Here is a 24,899-nt window from a genome sequence, read left to right as displayed (position 1 = left end):
GCCGGGCGCGCGAGAGCTCCCGGCTCTCGCGAGAGCCGCCGAGATTATGGCAGCAGGATACGGGGGGCGGGGCCCGTGGACGTCTTGAGGAAGCGAAGCAAGATGGAGAAGCGAGAGCGAAGCGGGAAGCCGGCGCCGAGCCAGGCCCCTCATCAGTCGCCTGTGACGTCCAGGAAAGAGAGGAGGCCGAGCATGTTCGAGAAGGAAGCAGTGAGTGCGAAGCCGCCGGGGGAGAGAGCTTTGCCCGAGCCTTTCAACCCGGCTTCTGCTCGGCCGCCCGAGGCCTCAGGCCCCCGGGGCGGGGCGCGGCGCTTGCTTTTGCTTTGGTTTCTTTTTCCGTTTGGGGACTGAAGGCTGAGCGTCGGACCTGAGTGCCTTTGGGTTTTTTGTTTTGTTTTGGTTTTTTTTTTGGCTTGTTTCGTGAGGACTGTCGAGCCTTACCTGAGCTGGTAAAGGTCATCTTCAGTACTTCTCAGTACTGAGCTTCAAGATTTTCTTTTCTTTTTTTATTTATTTATTTATTTTTTTTGACAGGCAGAGTGGATAGTGAGAGAGAGACAGAAAGGTCTTCCTTTTTGCCGTTGGTGCACCCTCCAATGGCTGCCGCGGCCGGCGCACCGCACTGTTCCGATGGCAGGAGCCAGGTGCTTATCCTGGTCTCCCATGGGGTGCAGGGCCCAAGCACTTGGGCCATCCTCCACTGCACTCCCTGGCCACAGCAGAGAGCTGGCCTGGAAGAGGGGCAACCGGGACAGGATCGGTGCCCCGACCGGGACTAGAACCCGGTGTGCCGGCGCCGCAAGGCGGAGGATTAGCCTGTTAAGCCACGGCGCCGGCCTGAGCTTCAAGATTTTATGAGTACCCTAGTATTTAATTGTTTACAAAACTACCTAATTTTAGTACATTTAGTGGCCATGACAGATACAATTTTCCCAGAAAAAGAAAATGAGAAACTTATTTGATATTAATGGAAAAAGGTCAGGTTTATTGGTGTAACTGTCTAGGTGACCGTTTTCTTAATAAACTCAATATTCCATCTTTTATTGAGACTTCAAGGAGAAAGTTATTATGCCGAAGGATCCAAAACTGCAGTGATAGAGCTGAGACCGGGACCTGTGAGCCTGAACTCCTGGCCTACTTTTCTGTTTCTTACCTCATGGAACCCATAATTGATAGGATGAAGAGGACAGGCACAGCATCAGTTTTTGAAGACCCTGACAAAGACCGCTCCCAAGTAACGAGTTCTCAAAAAAACTTGTACCGGCATTTCAGGCTGTAATGGCTCTTTGGTGTCTGTGTGTCACAGAGGAGAAACAAACTAAACAGGCCAAGCTCACATAGCTAAGAAGAAGAGCAGTACAGAGGTGGAAACCTAAATCAGCTGTTAAATTCATGCTTCAAATGCTATGCTGGGCCGGTGCCGCGGCTCACTAGGCTAATCCTCCGCCTGCAGCACCTGCACCGGCACCCGGGGTTCTAGCCCCGGTCGGGGTGCCGGATTCTGTCCCGGTTGCTCCTCTTCCAGTCCAGCTCTCTGCTATGGCCCGGGAGTGCAGTGGAGGATGGCCCAAGTACTTGGGCCCTGCACCCCATGGGAGACCAGGAGGAAGCACCTGGCTCCTGGCTTCGGATCAGCACAGCACGCCGGCTGCAGTGCGCCAGCCGTGGCGGCAGCCATTTAAGGGGTAACCAACAGAAAAAGGAAGACCTTTCTCTCTGTCTCTCTCTCTCACTGTCTAATTCTGCCTGTCAAATAAAAATAAAAAATAAATGCTATGCTGAATTGCCTGGCACTAATTTTGAAGTAACAGCTTACCAGCAGTGAAGAAAAATTACATATCTGGAAACAGACGAGGGTGACTTATATAAATTTACTGCCTAATAAATGTCTGAACTACTCTTGAAAATTAAGCTAAGCTCAAAATGAGGAGGCAGGTGTTCTAGGTTATGTGAAAAAAATCTAGGATTTGACTTGGGCCAAGGCAACTTAATTTGATATGCAGTGATCAGTTATAGCTTGTGGATTTGGTTAGCATGCTTAGAAGTGTACCACCTAAGTAGTGGGCATAAAAAAGTAGCTCAGATATAAAAGTTTCTTAAGTTTGGCCTATCAAAGTTTAAAAACAAGGCTCCAGAGAGTTAAAACTGTTTTAAAGTTCTAGGAGGAAGCTCAGTATTTTTAGGAATACAAAAATATGCAACATTTAAGGAGGTAAGATACTTAGTGTCTTCTCCAGTTAAATATTGAAAACTTACAAATAGGAAAATAAAATGAGAAGAAACAGTGAAAACAGGCCAAAAATGACATAATGGTAGAATTGTATTGGGGGGGGGCACGACATGGCACAGTGGATTAATGCCCTGGTCTGAAGCACCGGCATCCCATATTGGCACCAGATCGAGACCTGGCTGCTCCACTTCCAATCCAGTTCTCTTCTATGGCCTGGGAAAGCAGTAGAGGATGGCCCAAGTCCTTGGGCCCCTGCACCTGCGTGGGAGACCCAAAGAAGCTCCTGGCTCCTGGCTTCAGATTGGTGCACCTCCGGCCATTGCAGCTAATTGGGGAGTGAACCATCGGATGGAAGACCTTTCTCTCTCTCTCTCTCTCTCTCTCTCTCTCTCTCTCTGCCTCTCCTTTCTCTGTGTAACTCTGACTTTCAAATAAATAAAGAAATATTTTTTTAAAAAGCATAAAGGGACACTAAAGTAGTTATGGTAAAAGTTACTGTGTCAGTTTTCATCAAATCAAAGCAGTTATGATTTCATTCAGTTTATTTAAAACTGTAAAAGGCTGGGCATGTTAAATCCAAATTGAACTTCTGTAGATGAAAACTACTATGTCAGAGATGAAAATGTACTGAATGAAATTAACAGCAGATTAAACACTGCAGAGGAAAAAATTAGTGGGGTCAGAGACTTAGAGGAAATAGAGACATTGAGCAGTAGAAGAACTTCAAGTGGACTAATGTAATTTGAGCCACCAAATGAGAAAAAACGAGGAGGGGACAGACAATATTTGAAGTAGAACTGTGGATACAAAATTCCCAAATTTATTGGAAACTATAAAGTATAAATCAATGAAACTCAGTAAGCCAGTTCAAGAAACATGAAGAAAATTATGCCAAGACATACTTGAAGCCAGTGATTTAAAAACTAAAGGACAACTAGAAAAAAAAATTACGTACAGAGAAAAAAAAAGGAATCAGATTTCTTCTCCAAACAGCACAAGAGAGAAAACACAGAGGCATCATCTTTACTGAACGAGAAGTCTTCAACCTAGGATATTAGAGCGCCTGGATTCAGTACCCAGCTGTTAATCACTCCAGCTTCCTGCTAATGCACACCCTGGAAATGGTGATGGTACAGGTGTGATCAGGTTCCTGTATCCCACTTGGGAATCTTGGATTGAGTTCCCAGCTCCTGGCTTTGATTCTCAGCAGGGGCCTTTGAGGCATTAGAACCAGATATGGCAGGAATATTATAATTATCATGATACTTAAAGCTGATTACTTTGTTGAGGACTACAGTTGATAAAAATAAATAACATGCAAAAGTAGATGAGCAATGTAGGAAAAATGGAAGAACAAGATGAAATAGTACAACTAAAAAATACTAACATAAATGAAGTATGATTTTGGTAGGCTTAACTTACTAGACTGGATAGACTAGAGGAAGGAACCTTTGAGCTTTAGGAGGTAGTAATACAAAATGCCAAGACTGTAAAGCAAGAAGAAAGACTGAAAAAAAATCCAAAAAACTATAAAAGATGAAAATTGCTGTTAATGGAAATATTAGGGGAATAAAGAAAGGGATAGATAACATAGTTTAAGTGGTAATGACAGAATTTTTCCAAAAATTAATATCAGACACCATTCCCACAGATCCAGGAAGATCAGGACACAGAGCAGGAAATGTGCCAAAATAAAACAAGAAACACATGTAGGCATGTCATTTTTAAATTATACAAGTCATAAGTAGATTACATACCAGGAAAAATTATCCTTTGAGTAGGGACATGAAGACACTCAGATGAAAATTGAGAGAATTACTAGTAAACCTGACCTGCAATGAATGTTGGTAGAAGTTCATTAAATAGAAGGGAAATAATATAGATCAGAAATTTCAATCTACCTGAAGAAAGGAGAGTCATCAAAAAATGAATGAATGAAAATAAAATACTTTATTTCCCTATTCTTGATATAACAGATAACTTTAAAATCATAATAGCCACCAAAGAAAAACAGCAGTGTACAAACACATAATTCATTTTAAGAAATGGTGAGCTGCTGTGGCACAGCATTCTATATGAGTGCCCATTCCAGGTCTAGATGTTCCATGTGCCATTGAACTCCCTGCTACTGTGCCAGGGAGAGCAGTGGAAGATGGCCCAAATGCTTGAGACCCTGTACCCACATGGGAAATCCAAATGGAGTTCCAGGCTCCTGACTTTGGCCTGACCCAACCCCAGGGAAGCTCCTGGCTCCTGGCTTCAATCAGGTGGTTGTAGCCATTTGGGAGTGGATCAGCGGATGGAATATCTTTTTCTTTCAGTTTTTTTCATGGCTTTTTCAGGTCTAGGGGTTATTTTTTTTTTTTAATTTTATCTAAGTTATACAAGTTTCATGTATTTCATATATGCAGATTTAGGAACATAGTGATACTCCTCCCCCCTTCCCTCCTGCCCATGCTCCATCCCTTTCTCCTCCCTCTCACATTGATGGAGGACCTTTCTCTCTGTCTTTCCCTCTCTGCGGCTCTACCTCTGAAATAAATAAATAATTTTTTTTTTAAAGCAAACAGGAATAACTATAGCAAATGAAATAGACTTTAAGTCACAAACTAGAAAAAGAGAAGGTCACTGTATAATGATAAAGGCATCAATTCAACAAAAGATTATACCAGTTGTAAATGTGTATGTAGTCAATGTTGGATATTATTGGATCTAAAAAAATATATAGGCTCTAATATAGTAGTTGGGGATTTCAGTGTTCCACTTTCCATCAGAAGATGGATCAGACAAAAGATGAACAAAGAAAGCTCATAGTTAAATATACTATAACCAAAATACTGGCCCCCATAATTTCCCTTTTTTAAATTAATTTGCCATTCTTGCCTAACTTCTCTTGCAAATTTTTGGGTTTCTGTGTCTTACTTAAAACAGTGTTGAATCTATGCCTAAATGTTTTGTCTTCTGAGCTTAAAGCATTTGCTAAGATTTCTTGGGTTGTCACACTTTTATAAAGTATAATTGTATAAACCAAGATAAAAACATTTACCTGTTTTCTACTGAATTTCTCCAAAGTTCGAAAAGTACCTTAAAGTAGCTACAGTTAAAATTCTATATATCTTTCATAATGTTTTTCTGTTAAGTTAGATATGCTAATGGACTATTTCAAAATATAAGTGAAGAAAACCAATATGTAAAGGAGAGAGAAATGTAAAGGAAGTTATAAGCATGAGAATATGTAGTTCTGTGGGGCATGAGGGATGTGTTGGTAGGGGGAAAAGCAAGTAATATTTGTCCTAAAGTAAAATAACTGGTTGTATGTAAGTGAAAAGAGGAACAGTAATATAAGAATGATGTAGAAGCTTTGTGGGAGATGACTCTTTTGTGCAGTTAGGTTGGCTGAGATTAGAAGGAAAATTGTTTACAGTTTTCTAAAAACTGAGCATTAACATTAAAGTTACACTAACATGAAACTAGAATTTGATCCGATAAATTAAAGTAACAAGGTAACAAGGCTTTCTAATAAAAAGTTTATAAGAAGTTCTAATCTTTTAAATTTCAACATCTGGGGGCTGGCGCTGTGGCGTGGCAGGTAAAGCCTCCATTTGCAGTGCCAGCATCCCATAATAGATGCCAGTTCAAGTCCAGGCTGCCCCACTTCACATCCAGCTCTCTGCTATGGCCTGGGAAAGCAGTGGAAGATGGCCCAAGTCCTTGGGCCCCTGAACCCACATGGGAGACCTAGAAGAAGCTCCTGGCTTTGGATCGATGCAGCTCCAGCTGTTGCGGCCATCTGGGAAGTCAACCAGTGGATGGAAGACCTCTCTCTCTCTCTCTGCTTCTGCCTCTCTGTAACTGCCTTTCAAATAAATAAATAAACCTTAACATTTTTTTAAAAAATTATTACTGGAAAAACCACTTTAAAAATAAATAAAAAATAAAAAAATGCTGCCAAAAATAAAAATTTCAACATCTGTTTTTTTCTTTAATTCATTCAACCCCTTTTTCAGGCTGTAGGTTTTTGTTTGTTTGTTTGTTTGTTTTGTTTTTTTCTTTTTCTTTTTCTACAGTTTGTTTTTAATTGGCAACTCTTCAACTTTTATTCAGCTCCTGTTGTATTCTCCACCTCTGGCTTTTTCTTGAGGTATTGAACTTGTTCTAAGTAATGATATGTCATATGCTAATTCTTTAATTCAACAATTTCATTATTTTTGTAAGTGACCTAAAGAAGAAGGATTTAGTAATGGGGAGAGTTTCATGTGTTTTATGCTGTCTTTATTGAGTTCAGATTGCTTAGGAAGAACTGAGTTTTAAAAGAGTTAAGATTATCTACTTATTTTTAATATGTGAATAATTATCTTATAACTCTGATTAAGCCTGGCCTATGGCTCTGGTTAAAACACCTTGGTTTAAAAGGATTATTATTTTTTCAATTAAAGTAAACTCTACTGCTGATCAATTGGACCTAACAGACATTTACAGAACATTTCATTCAACAGCAGAAAAATATGCATTATTGTCATAATCACATAGAACATTGTCTAGGATGGACCATATGGTAGACCAGAGAACAAGTCTCAGCAAATTCAAAATAATTCAATCACAGCATGTATCTTCTCTGACCACAATGGAATGAAACTAGAAATAAACAAGAGGGACTTTAGAAATTATACAAGTACACGGAAACAAAACATTTGATTGAACAATCAGTGGGTCAGTGAAGAAATCAAAGGGAAATTTTAAAATTTCTTGAAACAAGTGAAAATGAAAAGAGCACAACAAAGCCTACCGATTTTATCAAAAGGAGCACTAGGAAATTTCTATCAATAACTGCCTACATGAACAGAAAGATTTCAAATAAACAATCTAATAATGCATCTCAAGGACACAGAAATGCAAGAACAAACCAAAAATTAGTAGAACGGAAGTAAGAAAGAACAGAAATAAATGAAACAGACATAAAACAATACAAAAATTGCTGATCTTCGAGCTCCAGCGATGCAACATGACAGCCAACACAGGCTCAGACAATTTACAGAAACTGAACATACAGCCTTAAAATAGAATGTGGACCTAAATACTCACTAGCACCCCTTTATATAATTTGTAATAAAAATGAATATGAACAGAATTAATAGTTCTAACAGAGTGTGAACCTGAGCCATACCAGCTAACAAAATGTCAGAACCACACAGGGTCAAAGCCAAGCTGCAAGAGCTGTGGTGCCTGATGCTGTCTAAAGAGAATATGAAGCTGCTGTGAGCCCCTTCCGCCACTTGGAGGACAGTGGTGCAGCCACAGGCCCTGCCTCCCCATGCAAGTCAAGCAGTCTTCATTTTCCACAGTAGGCCTCCAAGCACTAGAACGGAAGCACCCATTCAAAGGCAATTTACCTAAAGATACTGTAAATGGTACTAATTTTTTGTGTATTTGAAATTTATAAGTTGTGCAATAATATGAAAATAATACAAAAATCAATGAAATTAAGAAGGGTTTTTTAAAAAGATAAACAACCTTGAGAAGTATTTAGGAAAACCCAAATAAGGAAAAATCAGAAGTAGGAAAGGAGGCTATTCAACTGATACCACAGTAAACAAAGGATAATTAGGAAACTATTATGAAAAACTTTATGGCAACAAATTAGAAAATTTAGAATAACAAATTTCTGGAAAGATGTAAACTGGCAATATGAGAAAATAGGAAACTTGAACAGACTAATAACAAGTAATAAGATTGATATAATAATAAATAGCCCAGCATAGAAAAGGCCAGAACCCAATGGCTTACTACTGAATTTTACTAAATATTAGACAGTCAAATAATAACTAGCATCAATTATTATCAAACAATTCCAGAGAATTAAAATAGAGGGAACACTTCTAAAAATACTCTTTGAGACAAGCACAATGATACCAAAACCAGACACAGGGCATCAGTGACAAAGAAATCTGTAGATCAGTACTCATGATGAAGAGAAAAATTCTCCCCAAAAAATGAGGTACTAAACAATCTAACACAGCATCACATAAAAAGTTATATACCTTGATCAAGTTGGATTTATCCCAGTGATGCAAGAATGATTCAACATACATGAACAAAACAAACAATATATCAATGAAATGAATGACAGAAACTATATAATCATCTCAGTATATGCAAAAAAGGCATTTGATAAAATTCAATATGTCTTCATGATTTAAAAAGAAAAACTCTCCAAACATCAGCCATAGAGGTTATGTACCTCAACCCAGTAAAATTTAGACATGAGAAAACCACTGCCAACATCATAACTGAGAGGGGAAAAGCTGAAATAATTTTATCCAAAGTTAGGAGGAAGACAAGAATGCTCGCTTTCATTATCTTAATAGAATATTAGAAGTTTTAGCCAGAGATATAAAACAACAGGAAGAAAACAAAGACATTCAACTAGGAAAATATGATGTCAAATTCTTGTTTGCAGACAACCTGAATTTATACATAGAAAAGCCTAAAGGCTCCACTAAACATATAGGACTGATAAAATTCAGAAAAATTGCAAGATTCAAAATCTACATATGAAACTAACAGCTTTTAAAATACATGAATAATGAAATTACTGAGATAACAACCCCATTCTCAATAGATATAAAAAATCTAGGAATAAATTTAAGAAAGTAAATTAACTCTTCAATGAAAATTATAAAACACTGATGAAGGAAGTTGAAGAATATACATAAAAGAGGAAAAGATACCCCATGTTCATATAGTGGAAGAAACAATATTGTTAAAATGTATTACTATCCAAAGCAATGTACAATTTTAATGCAATTCCCATAAAAATACTAATGACATTCTTCATAGAAATAGAAAAGCAACTCAAATTTATACGGAGCCACTATAGACACTGAAGAGCCACAGAAATACTGAACAGAAAGGACAAAGCTGGAATATGATCAGACCCGGCTTCAAAAATGTACTACAAAGCTGTAGTAACCATTATTACATGGTACATGCATAAAACCAGAATAGGTAACCCAGAAATAAATACATGTATTTACATTCAATTGATTTTTGGTAAAGTCAGCAAGAACATATATTGGAGAAAGGAACATGTCTTCAATGAATTACACTGAGAAAAATGGATATCCATATGTAGAAAAAAGAAAGTATCTCTCCAATTCTATACATACACATATTACTTAAATGTAACACCTGACACTATGAAATTACAAAAAGAAATTACAGAAAGAAAACATAATGTAAATGCTTCATTACATTCATATGGGTAAAGCAGTTTGGAATATGACCTCAAAAGCACAGTCAACAAAAGTGTAAAGTGACAAATGGGATTTCTTCAAACTGAGAAAGTCTGTACAACAAAGGACATAACCAACAGATTGAAGAGATGACCTGCAGAATGGGAGACCATATTTGTGAACTATTGATTCAGCAAGGGACTAATATCCAGGATATACAGAAACCCAGTTTAAAAAAAGAAAAAGAAAAAAGACAATCTGATTTAAAATGGTCAAATAACTTCATTAGACATTTCTGAAAAGGAAGTTATACAAATGGCAAAAAATATATAAAAATGTTCAGCATTTCTTATTAGGTAAAAGCAAATCAAAACCATGATGAGATGTTATCTCACTCCATTTATAATGGCTATTACCCAAAAGTCAAAAAATGACAAATGTTGTTGATCTAGAGAAAGGTAAGCTGAAAGTGCCCATAAATGTTGATGGAAATGTAAATTAGCATAGCCATTATTTAAAACCTCATTGATCTTACTCAAAAGACTAGAAATAGTACTGTGATATAATTGAGCAAGCCTACTATATATATATGTGTGTGTGTGTGTGTGTGCGTATCCAAAGGAAATGAAATCGGGGCAGATGTTTGGTGCAGTGGTTAAGGTGCCTTTTGGGATCCCTGCATCCCATATCAGTATCCACCATTCTACTAATGCACATCCTAGGACACAAGGTGATAGGTTAAATACTTGGGTCCCTCCACCCCATGGGAAACCTGGATTGAATTCCAGGCTCCAGGCTTTGCATTGTCCTAGCCCCAGCTCACTCTCGCTCACTCACTTGCTCTCTCTCTCTCTCTCTCTCTCCCCCCCTTTCAAATAAATAAATAATTTTTAAAAAACAAATGAAATCGTGTCAAAGACACACCTGCACTTGCAAGTTTATTTCAATTTACAATATTCACAATATCTAATAAATGCAGTCAACCTAGGTGTCTGTTGAGAGAAGAATGGATAATGGGGTCGGTGCTGTGGCACAGCAGGCATCCCATATGGGCACTGGTTCGAGTCCCAGCTGCTCCACTTCCAATCCAGCTCTCTGCTATGGCCTGGGAAAGCAGTAGAAGTTGGCCCAAGTCCTTGGGCCCCTGCACCCGCGTGGGAGACTTGGAAGAAGCTCCTGGCTCCTGGCTTTGGATTGGCCCAGCTCTGCCTGTTGCAGCTATTTGGGGGAGTGAACCAACAGATGGAAGGTTTTCTCTCTCTGCCACTGCCTCTGCCTCTGCTTCTCCGTAACTGTGTCATTAAAATAAACAAATTAAAAATAAAAAGAATGGATCAAAAAGTAAATGGATAGAGAATGATACACCATGCTAATATTAATAAAAGTGAGAATAGCTATTAATTTCATATAAAGCAGGTCTCAAAGAAAGGAATGTTTTCAGAGAGAAGGGCATTACACAATGATAGGCTAATTATCTGAGAAGATACAGCAATTCCTAACATATAAGTAACTAACAATGTAACATCAAAATATAGGAGGCAAAAACTGATGGAACTTAAAATAGAAACAGTTTACCATTTTAGTTTAAGACTTTAACAAAAGTCTTAAATGGATAGTCAAAAATAGACAGAAAATTGATATAGACTTGTTTGAATTCAACAACACTATCAATCAACTGAATATAATTGACATACATAGACACATACTTCATGCAACAACATCTGATTATTCATTCTCAAGCTCACAGGAACCACCCACCATGACAGATCATGTAATAAGCTAAAAAGCACATCTTAACAAACTTAAAGAACAGAAATAATACAATATTTGTTCACAAATAGCAATATAATTACACTAGAAACCAATAAGAGATAACTGGAACAGCTCAGAATACTGGGAGATTGAGCAACACTCTTGGGACAAAGAACTCTTGGAAAGGACATTTAGCCTGTGGTTGTAACACCTGTTAAGATGCCTGTGCCAGCGCCACGGCTCAGTAGGCTAATCCTCTGCGTGCAGCACCGGCACACCAGGTTCTAGTCCTGGTCGGGGTGCCAGATTCTGTCCCGGTTGCCCCTCTTCCAGGCCAGCTCTCTGCTATGGCCCGGGAAGGCAGTGGAGGATGACCCAAGTGCTTGGGCCCTGCACCCGCATGGGAGACCGGGAGAAGCACCTGGCTCCTGGCTTCGGATCAGCGCGGTGTGCCGGCCGCAGCGCGCCAGCCGCAGTGGCCATTGGAGGGTGAACCAATGGCAAAAGGAAGACCTTTCTCTCTGTCTCTCTCTCTCACTGTCCACTCTGCCTGTCAAAAATAAAATAAAGTAAAAAAAAAAAATCAATAAAACTGATAAGCTTCTTACCATGCTGAAAAAAAGCATAGAGGATGCAATTTATTAAAATTAGAAATGCAAGAGGGGACATCACTATAGATCTTATGTACAGCAGAAGGATGATTTTTAAAAGGATATTGAAAAAATATTATTAACAACTCTATGCCCATACATTTGATAACCCAGATGAAATGGACCAATTCCTTGAAAGACAGTTTGCCAAAACACACAAGACAATTTTAATAGATCTATTTCATTTTTAAAAGTCAAATTTCATCAACAACCTTACAAAACAGAAAGCACCAGACCAAGATGGGATTATTGGTGCATTGTACCAAATATTTAAGGAAGAAATCATACCAATTCTTTACAATGTCTTTCAGAAATCAGATGCAGTGGGAATACTTTCTAATATTCTGTGTGATCAGCGTTACCCTGAAACCAAGAGTATACAAACATTAAATAAAACAGGCCAGCATTGTGGCATTGCAGATAAAGCCACTGCCTGCGATGCCCGCATCCCCTGTGGGCACTGATTTCTGTCCCAGAGGCTCCACTTCCAAACCAACTCCTTGCTAATAGCCTGGGGAAAGCAGTGGAAGATGGCCCAGGTGTTCGGGCCCCTGTCACTCACATAGGAGACCCAGATGAAGCTTCTGGCTCCTGGCTTAGGCCTGGCCCAGTCCTAGCCATTGCAGCCATCTGGAAGTATGAACCAGAGAATGGAAGGCCTTTCTCCATCTCTTGCTCTCTGTATCTCTGACTTTCAAATATAAAAATAAATCTAAAAAAAAAAAAAAAGAAAGAAAACTACATGGGGCTGGCATTGTGGTACAGTGGGTTAAGCCACCACCTGTGAAGCCAGTATCCCATGTGACCCCTGGTTCAAGTCTTAGCCGTGCCACTGCTGGCCCAGTTCTCTTCAAATATGCCTTGGAAAACAGTAAAAGATGGCCCAAGTGTTTGGGCCCCTGTCACACACATGGGAGACCTGGATGAAGCTCTGCTTCCTGGCTTTGACCAATTGGAACAGAATGGAAACTCCAGAAATCAATCCACACATCTACAATCAGCTAATCTTTGACAAAGAAACAAAAATGGGTCCCTGGAGAAGGGACAATCTCTTCAACAAATGGAGCTTGGAAAATTGGACCTCCATGTGCAAAGCAGGAAACAAGACTCCTACCTTACACTTCTTATAAAAATTAATTCAAATGGATCAAGAGTCTAAATCTATGATCTCATACCATCAAATTACTAGAGAACATTGGGGAAACTCTAGAAGACACTGGCAAGACTTCTTGGAAAAAAACCCCAGAAGCACAGGCAATCAAAGCAAAAATAGACAAATGGGATTACATCAAGCTCAGAAGATTCTGCACTTCAAAGGAAGCACTTAGTAAAGTGAAGAGGCACCTGACAGAATAGGAGAAAATATTTGCGAATTTTGCACTGGTAAAGGATTAATATCCAGAATCTATAAAGAGCTCAAGAAACTCAACAACAACAAAACAAACAGCCCAGTTAAGAAATGGGCAAAGGACTTGAACAGGCATTTTCAAAAAAGAGAAAAATCAAATGACTAAGAGATACATGAAAAAGTGCTCAGAATCACTAGCTATCAGGGAAATGCAAATCAAAACCACAGTAAGTTTCCACTTCACCCCAGTTAGAATAGCTTTCATACAGAAATCAACAAATGACAAATGCTGGCGAGGATGTGGCAAAAAAGGCACCCTAATCCACTGTTTGTGGGAATGTAAACTGGTGTAGCCATTGTGGAAGACAGTATGGAGATACCTTCGAAAGCTGAAAATAGATCTGCCATATGACCCAGCCATCCCACTCCTAGGAATTTACCCAAGGGGAATGAAATCAGCATATGAAAGAGTGATCTGTACCCCCTTGTTTATTGTAGCTCAATTCACAACAGCTAAGATGTGGAATCAACTCATATCCACCAACCAATGACTGAATAAAGAAAATATGGTATATAGACACCATGGGATATTAGCCATAAAAAAGAATTTAGTGACTACATTATCATAGAAGTTCCTTATAACAGATTTCTGAGCTTTTTGTTTGCATCAGCCCTGCCCCACTGTAACTATATCTTTAATATGAAATTGAATTTTACAACTTAAAAATATCTTCTTTCTCTCTCTGCCTTCTCCCCTTCAGTATGCACAGATCTTAAAAGAGAGACTGAGAGAATCTTTTCATGATGTTCAGTATGTGGAACCTCCATTTGATGACTCAATTGTTGATATAGGTAAAGAATGGAAGAGTGCCCTGGCAAAATTAAAGTTTGCTAATTCATATAGAATGGAGCCATTGAAGAAATTCCAAGCTCATTCAGTAGAAACTAAAGTCCAGCAGATATTAAAGGTAGGTTGAGCTATATATAAAAGAAGCAATAAGGACCTTTCTCTCTGTCTCTTTCTCTCACTGTCCACTCTGCCTGTCAAAAAAAAGAAAAAGAAAAGAAAAGAAAAAAAAAAAGAAAAAAAGAAGCAATAAGATTCTCCAGAATAACAGCCTAATAAGATATATAAGAAATTTTATTACAGGAATTGATTCATGCAACTGTAGAGGCTGAGAGGCCCCACACCCCACTGTCTGCAAGCTGGAAAATGTGTGTAACACAGTCTGAGTCCAGGCGCCTGAGGACCAGGGCAGTCACTGCAATAAGCCCCAGTCCAAGCCTAAAGGCCCAACAATCTGCACTAATGTCTACGGCCACAGAAAATGGATGTCTCAGCTTGGGCCATCTTCTGCTGCTTTCCCAGGTGCATTAGCCCACAGCTAGATCAGAATTGGAGCAGCCTTAACTTGAATCAGGACCCATATGGGATGTTGGCAATGCAGGCAGAGGCTTAACCGGCCGCACCACAAAGCCGGCCCCAAATTATGTAGCTATAAACCTGAAGTTTTCATTGTTGACATGTCACATGGCCAAGTCACTCTTTCTTAATTTTCTACCAAATGCATTAGGATTTATGGAAATAAACACATTTTATTGGCCACATCTTAAGATTCACTTTTAGAAACCTTTTTTTTTAAGATTTATTTTGAAAGTCACAGCTGCAGAGAGAGGGCGAGAGAGATCTTCCATCTTCTGGTTCATTCCCAGATGACTGCAATGGCCAACACTAGGCCAGGAGCCAGGAGCTTCATCTGGGTCTCCCACGTGGGTGGCAGGGACCCAAATCCTTGGATCTTCCTCTGCTTTTTCCAGTCCATTAGGAAGCAGGAAGCTGGATTGGAAATGGAACAGCTGGGACACAAACCGACACCCACATGGGGTGCTGGCATCACAGGTGGCAGCTTTACTCTCTATGCCATGATGACGGCCCCCACGGTTAGAAACTTTAGTCATGCAGTGGGCCTTTGGCCTAGCAGTTAACTCTCCACTTAAGGCGCCCTCATCCCAAGGGCCAGCATTGTGGTGTAGCTGGTAATGCTGCCGCCTGCAACACCAGCATACCGTATGGGTGCCAGTTCAAGTCCCAGCTGCACCACTTTCGATCCAGCTCCCTGCTAATGCACCTGGGAAAGGAGCAGAACATGGCCCAAGTGCCTGGGGCCCTGCTAACATGTGGGAGACCTGGAAGAAACTCCTGGCTCCCAGCTCCTGGCTCTGACCTGGCACAGCCCTAGCTATTGCAGCCGTTTGAGGAGTGAACTAATGAATAGCTCTCTTTCTCTCTTCACTCTCTGTAATTCTGCCTTTCAAATTAATAAGTAAATCTTTCACAACAACAAAAGGCTACTGATGAGTTTTAAGGACATTTCTGGAAACAGTTAAGGAACATATATATAAAGAACAAAGGATTATACAAGGTTACTTCAGATAGCTAAGGTGAAACAGAGCCTGTGCACACATCACTCCAGTCACATCAGCCTGATAGAAGAGATGTGTAGCTCTGTCCAGATGCTCCTCAGACAGGCGCCAACAGGTGATTCTCCTGACCCCTTGCCAGCTTTCTAGGGCCAGCATGTTCTCAGTTCCCCTCACCCCCATGGGAGACCTGGACTGAGTGCCCAGACCTCTGCTATGCCTGAGGCTGCGCACATTTGGGGGTGTCTCTGTCAATAAATAAATAGATATTAATAAATTAAAGGAATCCTGGTCACATATAAATCCAAATACCGCATTGTGGTTTGGGGAACCATCTGAAATCAATCTTCTGCCAAGTCCACCAAATCATCGAATAAGCATTTATAAAGTGCTCTGCGTTTTTTCCAATCTTTGATACATAAATGAACAGAAATTCTAGAATTTTCAGATTTCAACATTAGGACTTTTAATTTTGGGGGATTCTTTCTGGGGGCTTATTTTTAGAAGCTTTAGGCATTAAGGGTTTCAACATTTGGGTTTATGACATTCAGGATTGGGTATTTGGGATTTTGATTGGCATCACTCTCAGGGAAGTGTCAGTTAGGTACTGGTGGGAGGAGCGTGGCTGGGGCAAGAGAGATGACTATGTTTGCATTCTTTATGAAAGTAATTGCAATAAAGCACAAAACAGAGTGTGCACCCCAAAACTTTAGGCCAGAGAATGTGGGAGACCTGGCTGCAGCCACCCACACCTGAGAGAAGTTGAGACCTTGTGTTGGTGCACATTCCTGTCCCGGAGTATGCTGAGGTGGCACGCAGTGCAAGCTCGGTGATGCGGGAGACGTGGGGTCTGATTTTAACCCAGGTCTTGCCTTTTAAGCACAGGCACACATAAGGTGCTCAAACTGATAACGTTTATTCAGAAGGTGACAACGTGACATCGTAAGAATGGGCCCAAAAGAGAAGGGGTGGGGGCAGGGAAGTAGAGAGAGGGGACATCCTCAGCGTTTTCTCTTGTCCTGTCTCAGGCGGAGTGAGCACCTCCCACCACCTCCTTTTATGAGGTGATGTGGTCACCTGGGAGAATTATGGTGTCTGCGGGCCATAACGGGTGCCCATTTGAATCCCAGTCGAGTTTCCTCTAAACGTGTCAGCAAAGGCAGCAGATAATGGCCCGAGTGCTCAGGCCCTGCCATCTGTGAGAGACAAGGATGGAGTTCCCAGCTTCTAGCCTCAGCCTGGCCCAGCCCTGGCTGTTGCAGCCACTGGAGAGTGAACCAGTGGGTGGTACGTTTCTCTCGTTTCTCCCTCTCTGTTGCTCTGCCTTTCAAATAAATTAAATTTTTAAAAAAATATGAGAGTTAGTTTAGCAATGTTTATTCATTTCCCTCCATAGTCTCCACTCCCCATCTTCCTGGCACAGAGATCACTTTCACGTAGGAGTTTTACCTGTTGGTTTCAGGAATGAAAGGAAAGCATCTGCTGATTTTTGAGAGCCTTTAACTCAAAATGATCAATGCGCAAGTGGGTGTTTTAGGGTGGCATACTTTGATCCTGTATACCACCTTCCATAGATACATTTCTAACTGAATTAATCATTGCCAGATGATATTTGGCAAAGATACGGCTCATGGTTTCAGAAAATAAATGCAGTTCAGCTTAATACAATAATCACTACCTGCTGCTCTGATCTAAACTCTAACAAGCAGCATTTGTGATGTAAAAAGTATGTTTTTGGTGTGTCTCTCACTCGGCCTTACCGCAGGGGCTGAATTCAAATGTATTGACTATGGTGGGATTTCAAATAGTGTTGAAAGTATAACACCGTACAGACCTGCACTGAGAATGATGGGGCTGGAATAGCTCGTGGGATCCGGAGGTGGATGACCAGGGTTCTCTGTTCGGTCTGAAGGAGCACGGAGTGTAGAAGTAGCAGAAGTGGAAGCAGGAAGCATCGACAGAGCTTGGGGGCATCTTCCCACAGTACGTGCTCAGTATCTATTAAAATTGGGGTTTTAGGTAGAGAAGGCCTGGATTCTCTTGGGCATACCGGAGGGGTGGATGGGAGCAGGGGCAAGGAGGACGGGGGAGGAATACAGTCCCTCTGCGTGGAGAACGTGGAAGAACGCTCCCTTACCCACTCATTTTAACTTCAAACTACCGTGTCTTCTCACAAGACTCTGGGCAACCACATTCCTGAAAAAGTCAGAGTCAAGGCAAGTGTGAGTGGCCCGCTGTGTGGGTGAGGCCGAGAGGCCACAGACCCAAGATAGAAAGAGCAGGGGGCAGTTTCAGAACACTGGGACCTCCCAGGTGGAGGGACTGAGAAGAGAGGGATTGGGGGAAGATGGAAGTCGCTCCGATAACCCTCTGGATGTATGGCTTTTTCTTCTAGCCAGTCCTCAGAGTTCTTTCTGTTTGTCTTTTTATTTGAGAGTTGGGGAATAGGAGGGAGGGAGGGAGAGAGAGAGAGAGAGAGAGAGAGAGAGAGAGAGAGAGAGAGAGAGAGAGAGAAGAAATAAAGCAAGCAAGCAGGCTATCTCCCATTTGCTGATTCATTTCTCAAATGGCTGCAATAGCTGGGACTGCAACCAGGTGAAGCTGTGAGTCAGGAACTCAGTCCAGGTCTCCCATGTGGAGGCCAGAGATCATTAGTTGTGCCATCATCTGCTGCCTCCCAGGGCACGTTAGCAGGACCCTGAAATCGGAAGGACTCAAACTCCAGCACTCCAGTATGGCCCGTGTGTGTCTTAACCACTGCACCAATGCCCACCCCAGGCCTCACAGTTCTTTTTTTAAATTTTTTTTATTTTTTTAATTTTAATTTTTATTTATTTTTTTGACAGGCAGAGTGGACAGTGAGAGAGAGAGAGACAGAGAGAAAGGTCTTCCTTTTTGCCGTTGGTTCACCCTCCAATGGCCGCCATGGCCAGCACGCTGTGGCCGGCGCACCGCACTGATCCGAAGCCAGGAGCCAGGTGCTTCTCCTGGTCTCCCATGGGGTGCAGGGCCCAAGGACTTGGGCCATCCTCCACTGCACTCCCGGGCCATAGCAGAGAGCTGGCCTGGAAGAGGGGCAACTGGGACAGAATCCGGCACCCCGACCAGGACTAGAACCTGGTGTGCCGGCGCCGCAAGGCGGAGGATTAGCCTGTTGAGCCATGGCGCCGGCCTCACAGTTCTTAAAATAATGTACTTGGGGAACAATTACCCTTTCCTGTGCTGAAAGTTGTTAAAAATTAACATGAATAAGTAAAGTGGATGTGATAATTAGCCAAAGATAAACAAAGGTAAAGCCCAATTTTGCTGTCTTTTTAAGAAACTAGGGGAACAAAGTTGCCAATCCAAGCAGGAGCAGCATCCCAGGGCTCTGAGGGTCAATGTGAGGCCCACAGGTGGTTGGAGATGTTCCCAGATAGACAGCAGTGAGTTGAGTTTGCTCTGAGGAAAGATGGCGCTTGGTTTCAGAGGAGTGTGGAGCAGCTGACAGGTGGAGAAGCTGACAGGGGGAGCAGCTGACAGGGGGAAGGCTGAGCCACCGCCAGAGTCCCAGCGCAAATCCTGCTGCTGACTCCGTTTCAGATACGTAAGTTTCTGAAAGGCGCCAAGACCAAGCCAAGTATTTTAAATAAACGAAATGAAAGTTTCTTTTGTTCTGCAGTCCAGAAACAAGCTGTTGGGACCCGCATGCCGTTGGTAGGACTGAGCAGTGGGAACTGCTGGTGCACGTGAGATTGGCCCAGAGCATGGCCTGTCATGCCTCCAGGCTACACACGAATTCATTAGGAAGTACAGTTAGCTACCTCTGATTTTCTTTGCATTTCCCTGGAGGCCAAAGGAAAATGCAGCAGAGTGAGGAGTGGTGGCAAGAGGGTCAAGAAGCAGTAGGGGTTGGCCTGAGGAAGCCGAGGAAGACAGCAGGGACCTGGTGCAGGCCTATGCATTTTTAAAAAATGTCTTCGCCTAAGAATTTCCAGAAGCCTTCTTTTGAAATTCCCCTGTGTATCCCTAACAACAGGTTAACAAGAGTGGTCTGGTGAAATAAAACTACAGCCTAGTGTTGGTAAGGAAGAGCAATGAAACACGATTTCAAAAAACAAAACAGATTTTTAAAAGATCTGTTTACTATTTGAAAGGCATACCATCTGAGAGAGACACACAGAGATAGAGAGATCTTCCAAGTGCTGGTTCACTCCCCAAGTGGCTGCAACAGCCAGGGCTGGGCCTGGCCAGAACCATTAGCCAGGAACCACGTACTGGCTTCCCACTTGGATGGCTGGGGCCAAGGTACTTGAGTCATCTTCTGCGGCCTTCCCAGACATTAGCAGGAAACTGGATAGGAAGCAGAGCAATTGGGACTTAAACTAACAGTCTGACATGGAATGCTGGCATTGCAAGTGGCAGCTTAACCCGCCATGCCATAGTGCCAGCACTAATAAAACAGATTTTTTAAAAAATCATCATTGGGGCTAGCGCTGTGGCACAGCGAGTACAGTTGCCGTCTGCCCATATGTACGCGGTTCGAGTTCCGGCTGCTCCACTTCCCATCCAGCTCTCAGCTATGTCCTAGGAAAGCAGTAGAAGATGGGCCAAGTCCTTGGGCCCGTGCACCCATGTGGAAGTTCCTGGCTCCTGGCTTCAGATCGGCATAGCTCTGGCCATTGCAGCCAAATTGGGGAGTGAACCAGTGGATGGAAGACTGACCTCTCTCTCTCTGCCTCTCCTCTCTCTGTGTGCAAGTCTGACTTTCAAATAAATAAATAAATCTTTAAGAAAATTATCATTGAAGTGTAAACTGGGAAGATAATATTTATTTATCAATACTTTGTTAGGAATATATATATTTTTAACTTTTAAAATAGTGTATTACTTAGATATATGTTTCTACTTGTATTTTTACATTGAAAATATTTAATTTGAAAATTATAATATTTTCCTTAACCTGTTTTTTAAAGGAAAGTCTTAAAGATGTCAAATATGATGATAAAGTCTTCTCTCATCTGTCACTTGAATTGGCAGACCGCATATTGTTAGCAGTCAAAGAATTTGGGTTCCACCGTTATAAGTTCATTATAAAAGTATTATTTATTCAAAAGACTGGTCAAGCAATAAACGTAAGTACTCACTGATCCATCAGTTGGAACCCTGAGGTATCTACCCCCCACCCCCACCCTCCAGTGGTTTAATATTTATCGTGGTGACTCCAGGGTGCTTCAGTACTCTGAGGGTCCTCTCCAATGGAAGGACCATTTTGTAAATATATTTCATTTCACTCTAAACTATTAGAAAAGCAATACAGGAGAAGTTGCATTTTACTGTTGATCATTTATTAAATTGCATAGTTACCCTGTGCTTTGGTCATGCCAGCTTGGACAATTTAATGTCATTAAAGTTAATTAATTAACCAGTAAATTTCAGAGAGAAAGGGGACAGACACTTTTGTCTAGGTGGCAGAATCCTGTGGAAAGTACAAAGAATGTGGACTGTGACTCTGAAGGAGCATCCACTCCAGCCACGGGCATCCTGCAGCACAGCTCAGGGGTCATGGGAACAGCCCGCATGTGCTTCAGCTTGCCCAGGAGTAAGTCGAGGCAGCAGCCTGCATGGCTGAGGCCTTGGCATAGTGGCTTCCTCTACAAAATGGTGGTGATAACACCTGCTTCCCAGATTAAGTGAAGTTATCTGTACTGAATTCCTCAACAGATTCACCAGCACAGAGCTCTCAGTAAGCAGTAAGGTTATTTATTTTTTTAAATTAATTTATTTTTTTTAAATTTTTTGACAGGCAGAGTCGACAGTGAGAGAGAGAGACAGAGAGAAAGGTCTTCCTTTGCTGTTGGTTCACCCTCCAATGGCCACGGCGGTCAGCGCGCTGATCCGATGGCAGGAGCCAGGTGCCTATCCTGGTCTCCCATGGGGTGCAGGGCCCAAGCACTTGGGCCATCCTCCACTGCACTCCCTGGTCACAGCAGAGAGCTGGCCTGGAAGAGGGGCAACCGGGACAGAACCGGCACCCCGACCGGGACTAGAACCCGGTGTGCCGGCGCCACAAGGCGGAGGATTAGCCTAGTGAGCCGCGGCGCCGGCCGCAGTAAGGTTATTAACACTATTTGTAAATACAAAGATAACTCCACGAGGCTGTGTTGGTATTAGGGAATTGACAGTGAATATTGAGGGCTGGAGAGACCCTGCTGTTTGGAACATTCCGGAGGCCTGCAGCAGGAGGGAACTACATACTGAAGCATGGGGAGGGAGACTGGAGTGGGGGGGGGGGGGGGTCAGGCAAGACATTGATCACAAGACAAAGGCGGAGCTGCCACCCTCAACACACACACCTACACAACAGGACAATTCTGGATGGAGCTAAGTGCTCTAGAAAGGAAGTTAAGGTAGGATGATATAAGGGTGTTACATGAGTGGTTACTTGGGTACCACTCGAATGACAGCAGGAACCAGTGGCATGAAACATGAGAGAGAACATTCCAAGAAGAGTTAGCTTTGAGTGTGAAGATCAAAAGGCAGGGGGGCACTTGGTGTGCTGGATTAATCACAAGGGCAGTTGGCTGTATTTAGCTAGAGGAGAGTGGAGTGGAGTAATACTGCTTCACATCAAACCACCGCAGAGCTTAGCAGCTTGGAATGACAGCCATTTATTTGCGTACCTCTTTATGGGCCAGATCCCTCTGGATCAGCTGCTGGGTCTGTCTGCTGTCCCCTGGTGACCTCTGGGCCCACAGGTCCACATTGGTCTCCTCACACATCTGAGAGCTGTTGCTGGCTGCTGGCTAGGGCACCAGAATTCTCCTACCCATAAGCCATCATCCTCCAGCGCAGAGTGGGCTTCCGGGGGTCCAGCAGACGCTGCGAGACCTCTGAAGACCTGGCTAGCAAACTGCATAGTATCACACTCTGTTGGCCAACAAATCAAGGCCAACTCCTATTCAGAGGGTGGGGGGACAGGGTCAACCTCTTGATAGAAACCACAAAGAATAAATAAATATGGGCCATGTTAGGTCCACACAGTCAGGCTGAGGTCATATTGTGTGTGCCTCTCTAGTGGAACAAAGGAGTTAGGATTTTCTGTAACAGCCTCCTGTATAACCAATGCCATTGCTTCATTTCAGGACAGACTTTTATTTGAAATATTTGAAGAGTAGAAAGAAGAATTTCTTTTTTAAAAATATTTATTTATTTATTTGAAAGTCAGAGTTACACAGAGAGAGAAGGAAAGGTAGAGAGAGAGAGGGAGAGAGGGGGAGAGAGAGAGGGAGAAGGGGGGAGAGAGAGAGAGAGAGAGAGAGAGAGAGAGAGAGAGAGAGTCTTCCATCCACTGGTTCACCCCATAGTTGGCAGCAATGGCCAGAGCTGTGCCAATCTGAAGCCAGGAGCCAAAAGTCTCTTCCGCGTCTCCCATGCGGTTCAGGGGCCCATGGACCTGAGCCATCTTCCACTGCCTTCCCAGGCCATAGTAGAGAGCTGGATGGGAAGTGGAGCTGCCGGGACTCAAACCAGCGCCCTTATGGGATGCCGAAACTGCAGGGGGTAGCTTTACCCACTATGCCACAGTGCCAGCCCCAGGAGAATTTCTTAGCATGGACTGTAATGTAGCAGAGTGGTATTTATGCAGGAGTGCTGGACGGCAGTACAGAGGCCTCTGCCCCGGCCCTGCCCCTGCACACACTCAGCTAAGGTGGTACCCCTGGTAGATGAATACCAGCCTCTACACAAATGAGAGTGTTGGTCCATGCAGCATCACTCTTCTCATGAAAGGGAAGACTGGACAGAGTACTTCCTAAATATGACTTCATATGATACAAAGTCTCCTGGTTTAAACATCCAAACTAGTGTAGATTTGACAACCACTTGTTCAATCTAAAGTTGGTCTTTTAAAAATTTCTCTCATTTCCCTCATAGATTGCAAGCAGATGGATCTGGGACGTTGCATGGGACAGCTGGGTTGAAGCGAAGCATGAAACGGAATCTTATGTAGCACTGGCGTTGGTATTTGCTCTTTATTGTGAATAGCTTGATTCCCATACTAAAGGGTTTACGTTCCAACTTCTCAAAAATAAATGAAAAAAAGATAAATGACATATATAGATTGTGAACTTCATGGTAGCTTTGATTAGCTACATTGTTATCTACGATTGAGTTTTTAATAGAATTCTTGTAACAACAAACAAATAAAACTAGATTTTTACATTTACAGTTGTATTCATTAACATTGTGTTATGCAAAAGTAATATGAGGTGTGTGTATTTATGAATTCTTATAGTGAATAATAATTTAGAGATATTCTTTTTAGATTTATGAAAATTAGAATTTGCTGCAGGAAATTAAGATACAACCTTGTAAAGTATCAAATTAAGTAGATTTTAAGATTTTTTTTTGTGCTGGCGCTGTGGCTTAACAGGCTAATCCTCCGCCTTGTGGCGCCGGCACACTGGGTTCTAGTCCCGGTCGGGGTGCCGGATTCTATCCCGGTTGCCCCTCTTCCAGGCCAGCTCTCTGCTATGGCCCGGGAGTGCAGTGGAGGATGGCCCAAGTCCTTGGGCCCTGCACCCGCATGGGAGACCAGGAGAAGCATCTGGCTCCTGGCTTTGGATCAGCGAGATGCGCCGGCCACAGCGGCCATTGGAGAGTGAACCAACGGCAAAAAGGAAGACCTTTCTCTCTGTCTCTCTCTCTCACTATCCACTCTGCCTGTCAAAAAATAAAAAACAAGATTTTTTTTTGTAAAACTTCTAAAGGCAGATGTATTTTGTATGACTTTTTAAATACTTTGTATTTATTCTTTTAAAAACAATTATCAAGTTTGACAGACATTAATATATTTTCTATTTCCCTAATATCCTCCCTAACCAATCAAATTGCTTTCAAATGTGTGTTCTTCCTATTTGTTAGGCTCTTTTCTGAAATTTTTATTTATTTTTATTATATTTGAAAGGCAGCAAGACAGGAAACAGACAAGAGAGAGTTTTTTTTTTTTTTTTTTTTTTTGACAGGCAGAGTGGACAGTGAGAGAGAGACAGAGAGAAAGGTCTTCCTTTACCGTTGGTTCACCCTCCAATGGCTGCTGTGGCCGGTGCACCGCGCTGATCCGAAGCCAGGAGCCAGGTGCTTCTCCTGGTCTCCCATGCAGTTGCAGGGCCCAAGCACTTGGGCCATCCTCCACTGCCCTCCTGGGCCACAGCAGAGAGCTGGCCTGGAAGAGGGGCAACCGGGACAGAATCCGGCGCCCTGACCGGGACTAGAACCCGGTGTGC

The 24,899-nt window shown here is 42.3% G+C and overlaps 1 protein-coding gene across 3 annotated transcripts; it reads left to right on the top strand.

Moving 5' to 3' along the window:
* The first annotated feature begins 80 nt into the window (after positions 1 to 80).
* DYNLT2 (dynein light chain Tctex-type 2) lies at positions 81 to 23,658 on the top strand. 3 transcript variants are annotated; one of them, XM_062187041.1, is made up of 4 exons: positions 81 to 210; positions 13,974 to 14,180; positions 20,589 to 20,747; positions 23,548 to 23,658. In XM_062187041.1, exons 1-4 carry the CDS (start codon positions 103 to 105, stop codon positions 23,656 to 23,658), a joined length of 585 nt encoding a protein of 194 aa, XP_062043025.1. In that variant the 5' UTR covers positions 81 to 102. The 3 variants fall into 3 exon arrangements, 1 of the variants encoding a protein (XP_062043025.1); XR_009865534.1 differs by lacking the exons at positions 13,974 to 14,180; positions 20,589 to 20,747; positions 23,548 to 23,658 and adding an exon at positions 2,398 to 6,174 and having other exon boundaries at positions 119 to 210; XR_009865535.1 differs by lacking the exons at positions 13,974 to 14,180; positions 20,589 to 20,747; positions 23,548 to 23,658 and adding an exon at positions 5,820 to 6,174 and having other exon boundaries at positions 123 to 210.
* Positions 23,659 to 24,899: the final 1,241 nt, after the last annotated feature.

The sequence above is a fragment of the Lepus europaeus genome, chromosome 3, assembly GCF_033115175.1.
Source record: "Lepus europaeus isolate LE1 chromosome 3, mLepTim1.pri, whole genome shotgun sequence".
Classification (NCBI taxonomy): Eukaryota; Metazoa; Chordata; class Mammalia; order Lagomorpha; family Leporidae; genus Lepus; species Lepus europaeus.
Note: the sequence above shows the minus strand (reverse complement) of the source record. Positions and strands in the feature narration are given on the sequence as shown.

What these genes read in the sequence shown, in the direction of transcription:
- DYNLT2 (XM_062187041.1), top strand. Translation starts at nt 103, where the DNA reads ATGGAGAAGCGAGAGCGAAGCGGGAAGCCGGCGCCGAGCCAGGCCCCT. An exon ending in GCATGTTCGAGAAGGAAGCA is followed by an intron (nt 211 to 13,973) that starts GTGAGTGCGAAG and finishes TCTCCCCTTCAG; the next exon opens with TATGCACAGATCTTAAAAGA. An exon ending in AAGTCCAGCAGATATTAAAG is followed by an intron (nt 14,181 to 20,588) that starts GTAGGTTGAGCT and finishes TGTTTTTTAAAG; the next exon opens with GAAAGTCTTAAAGATGTCAA.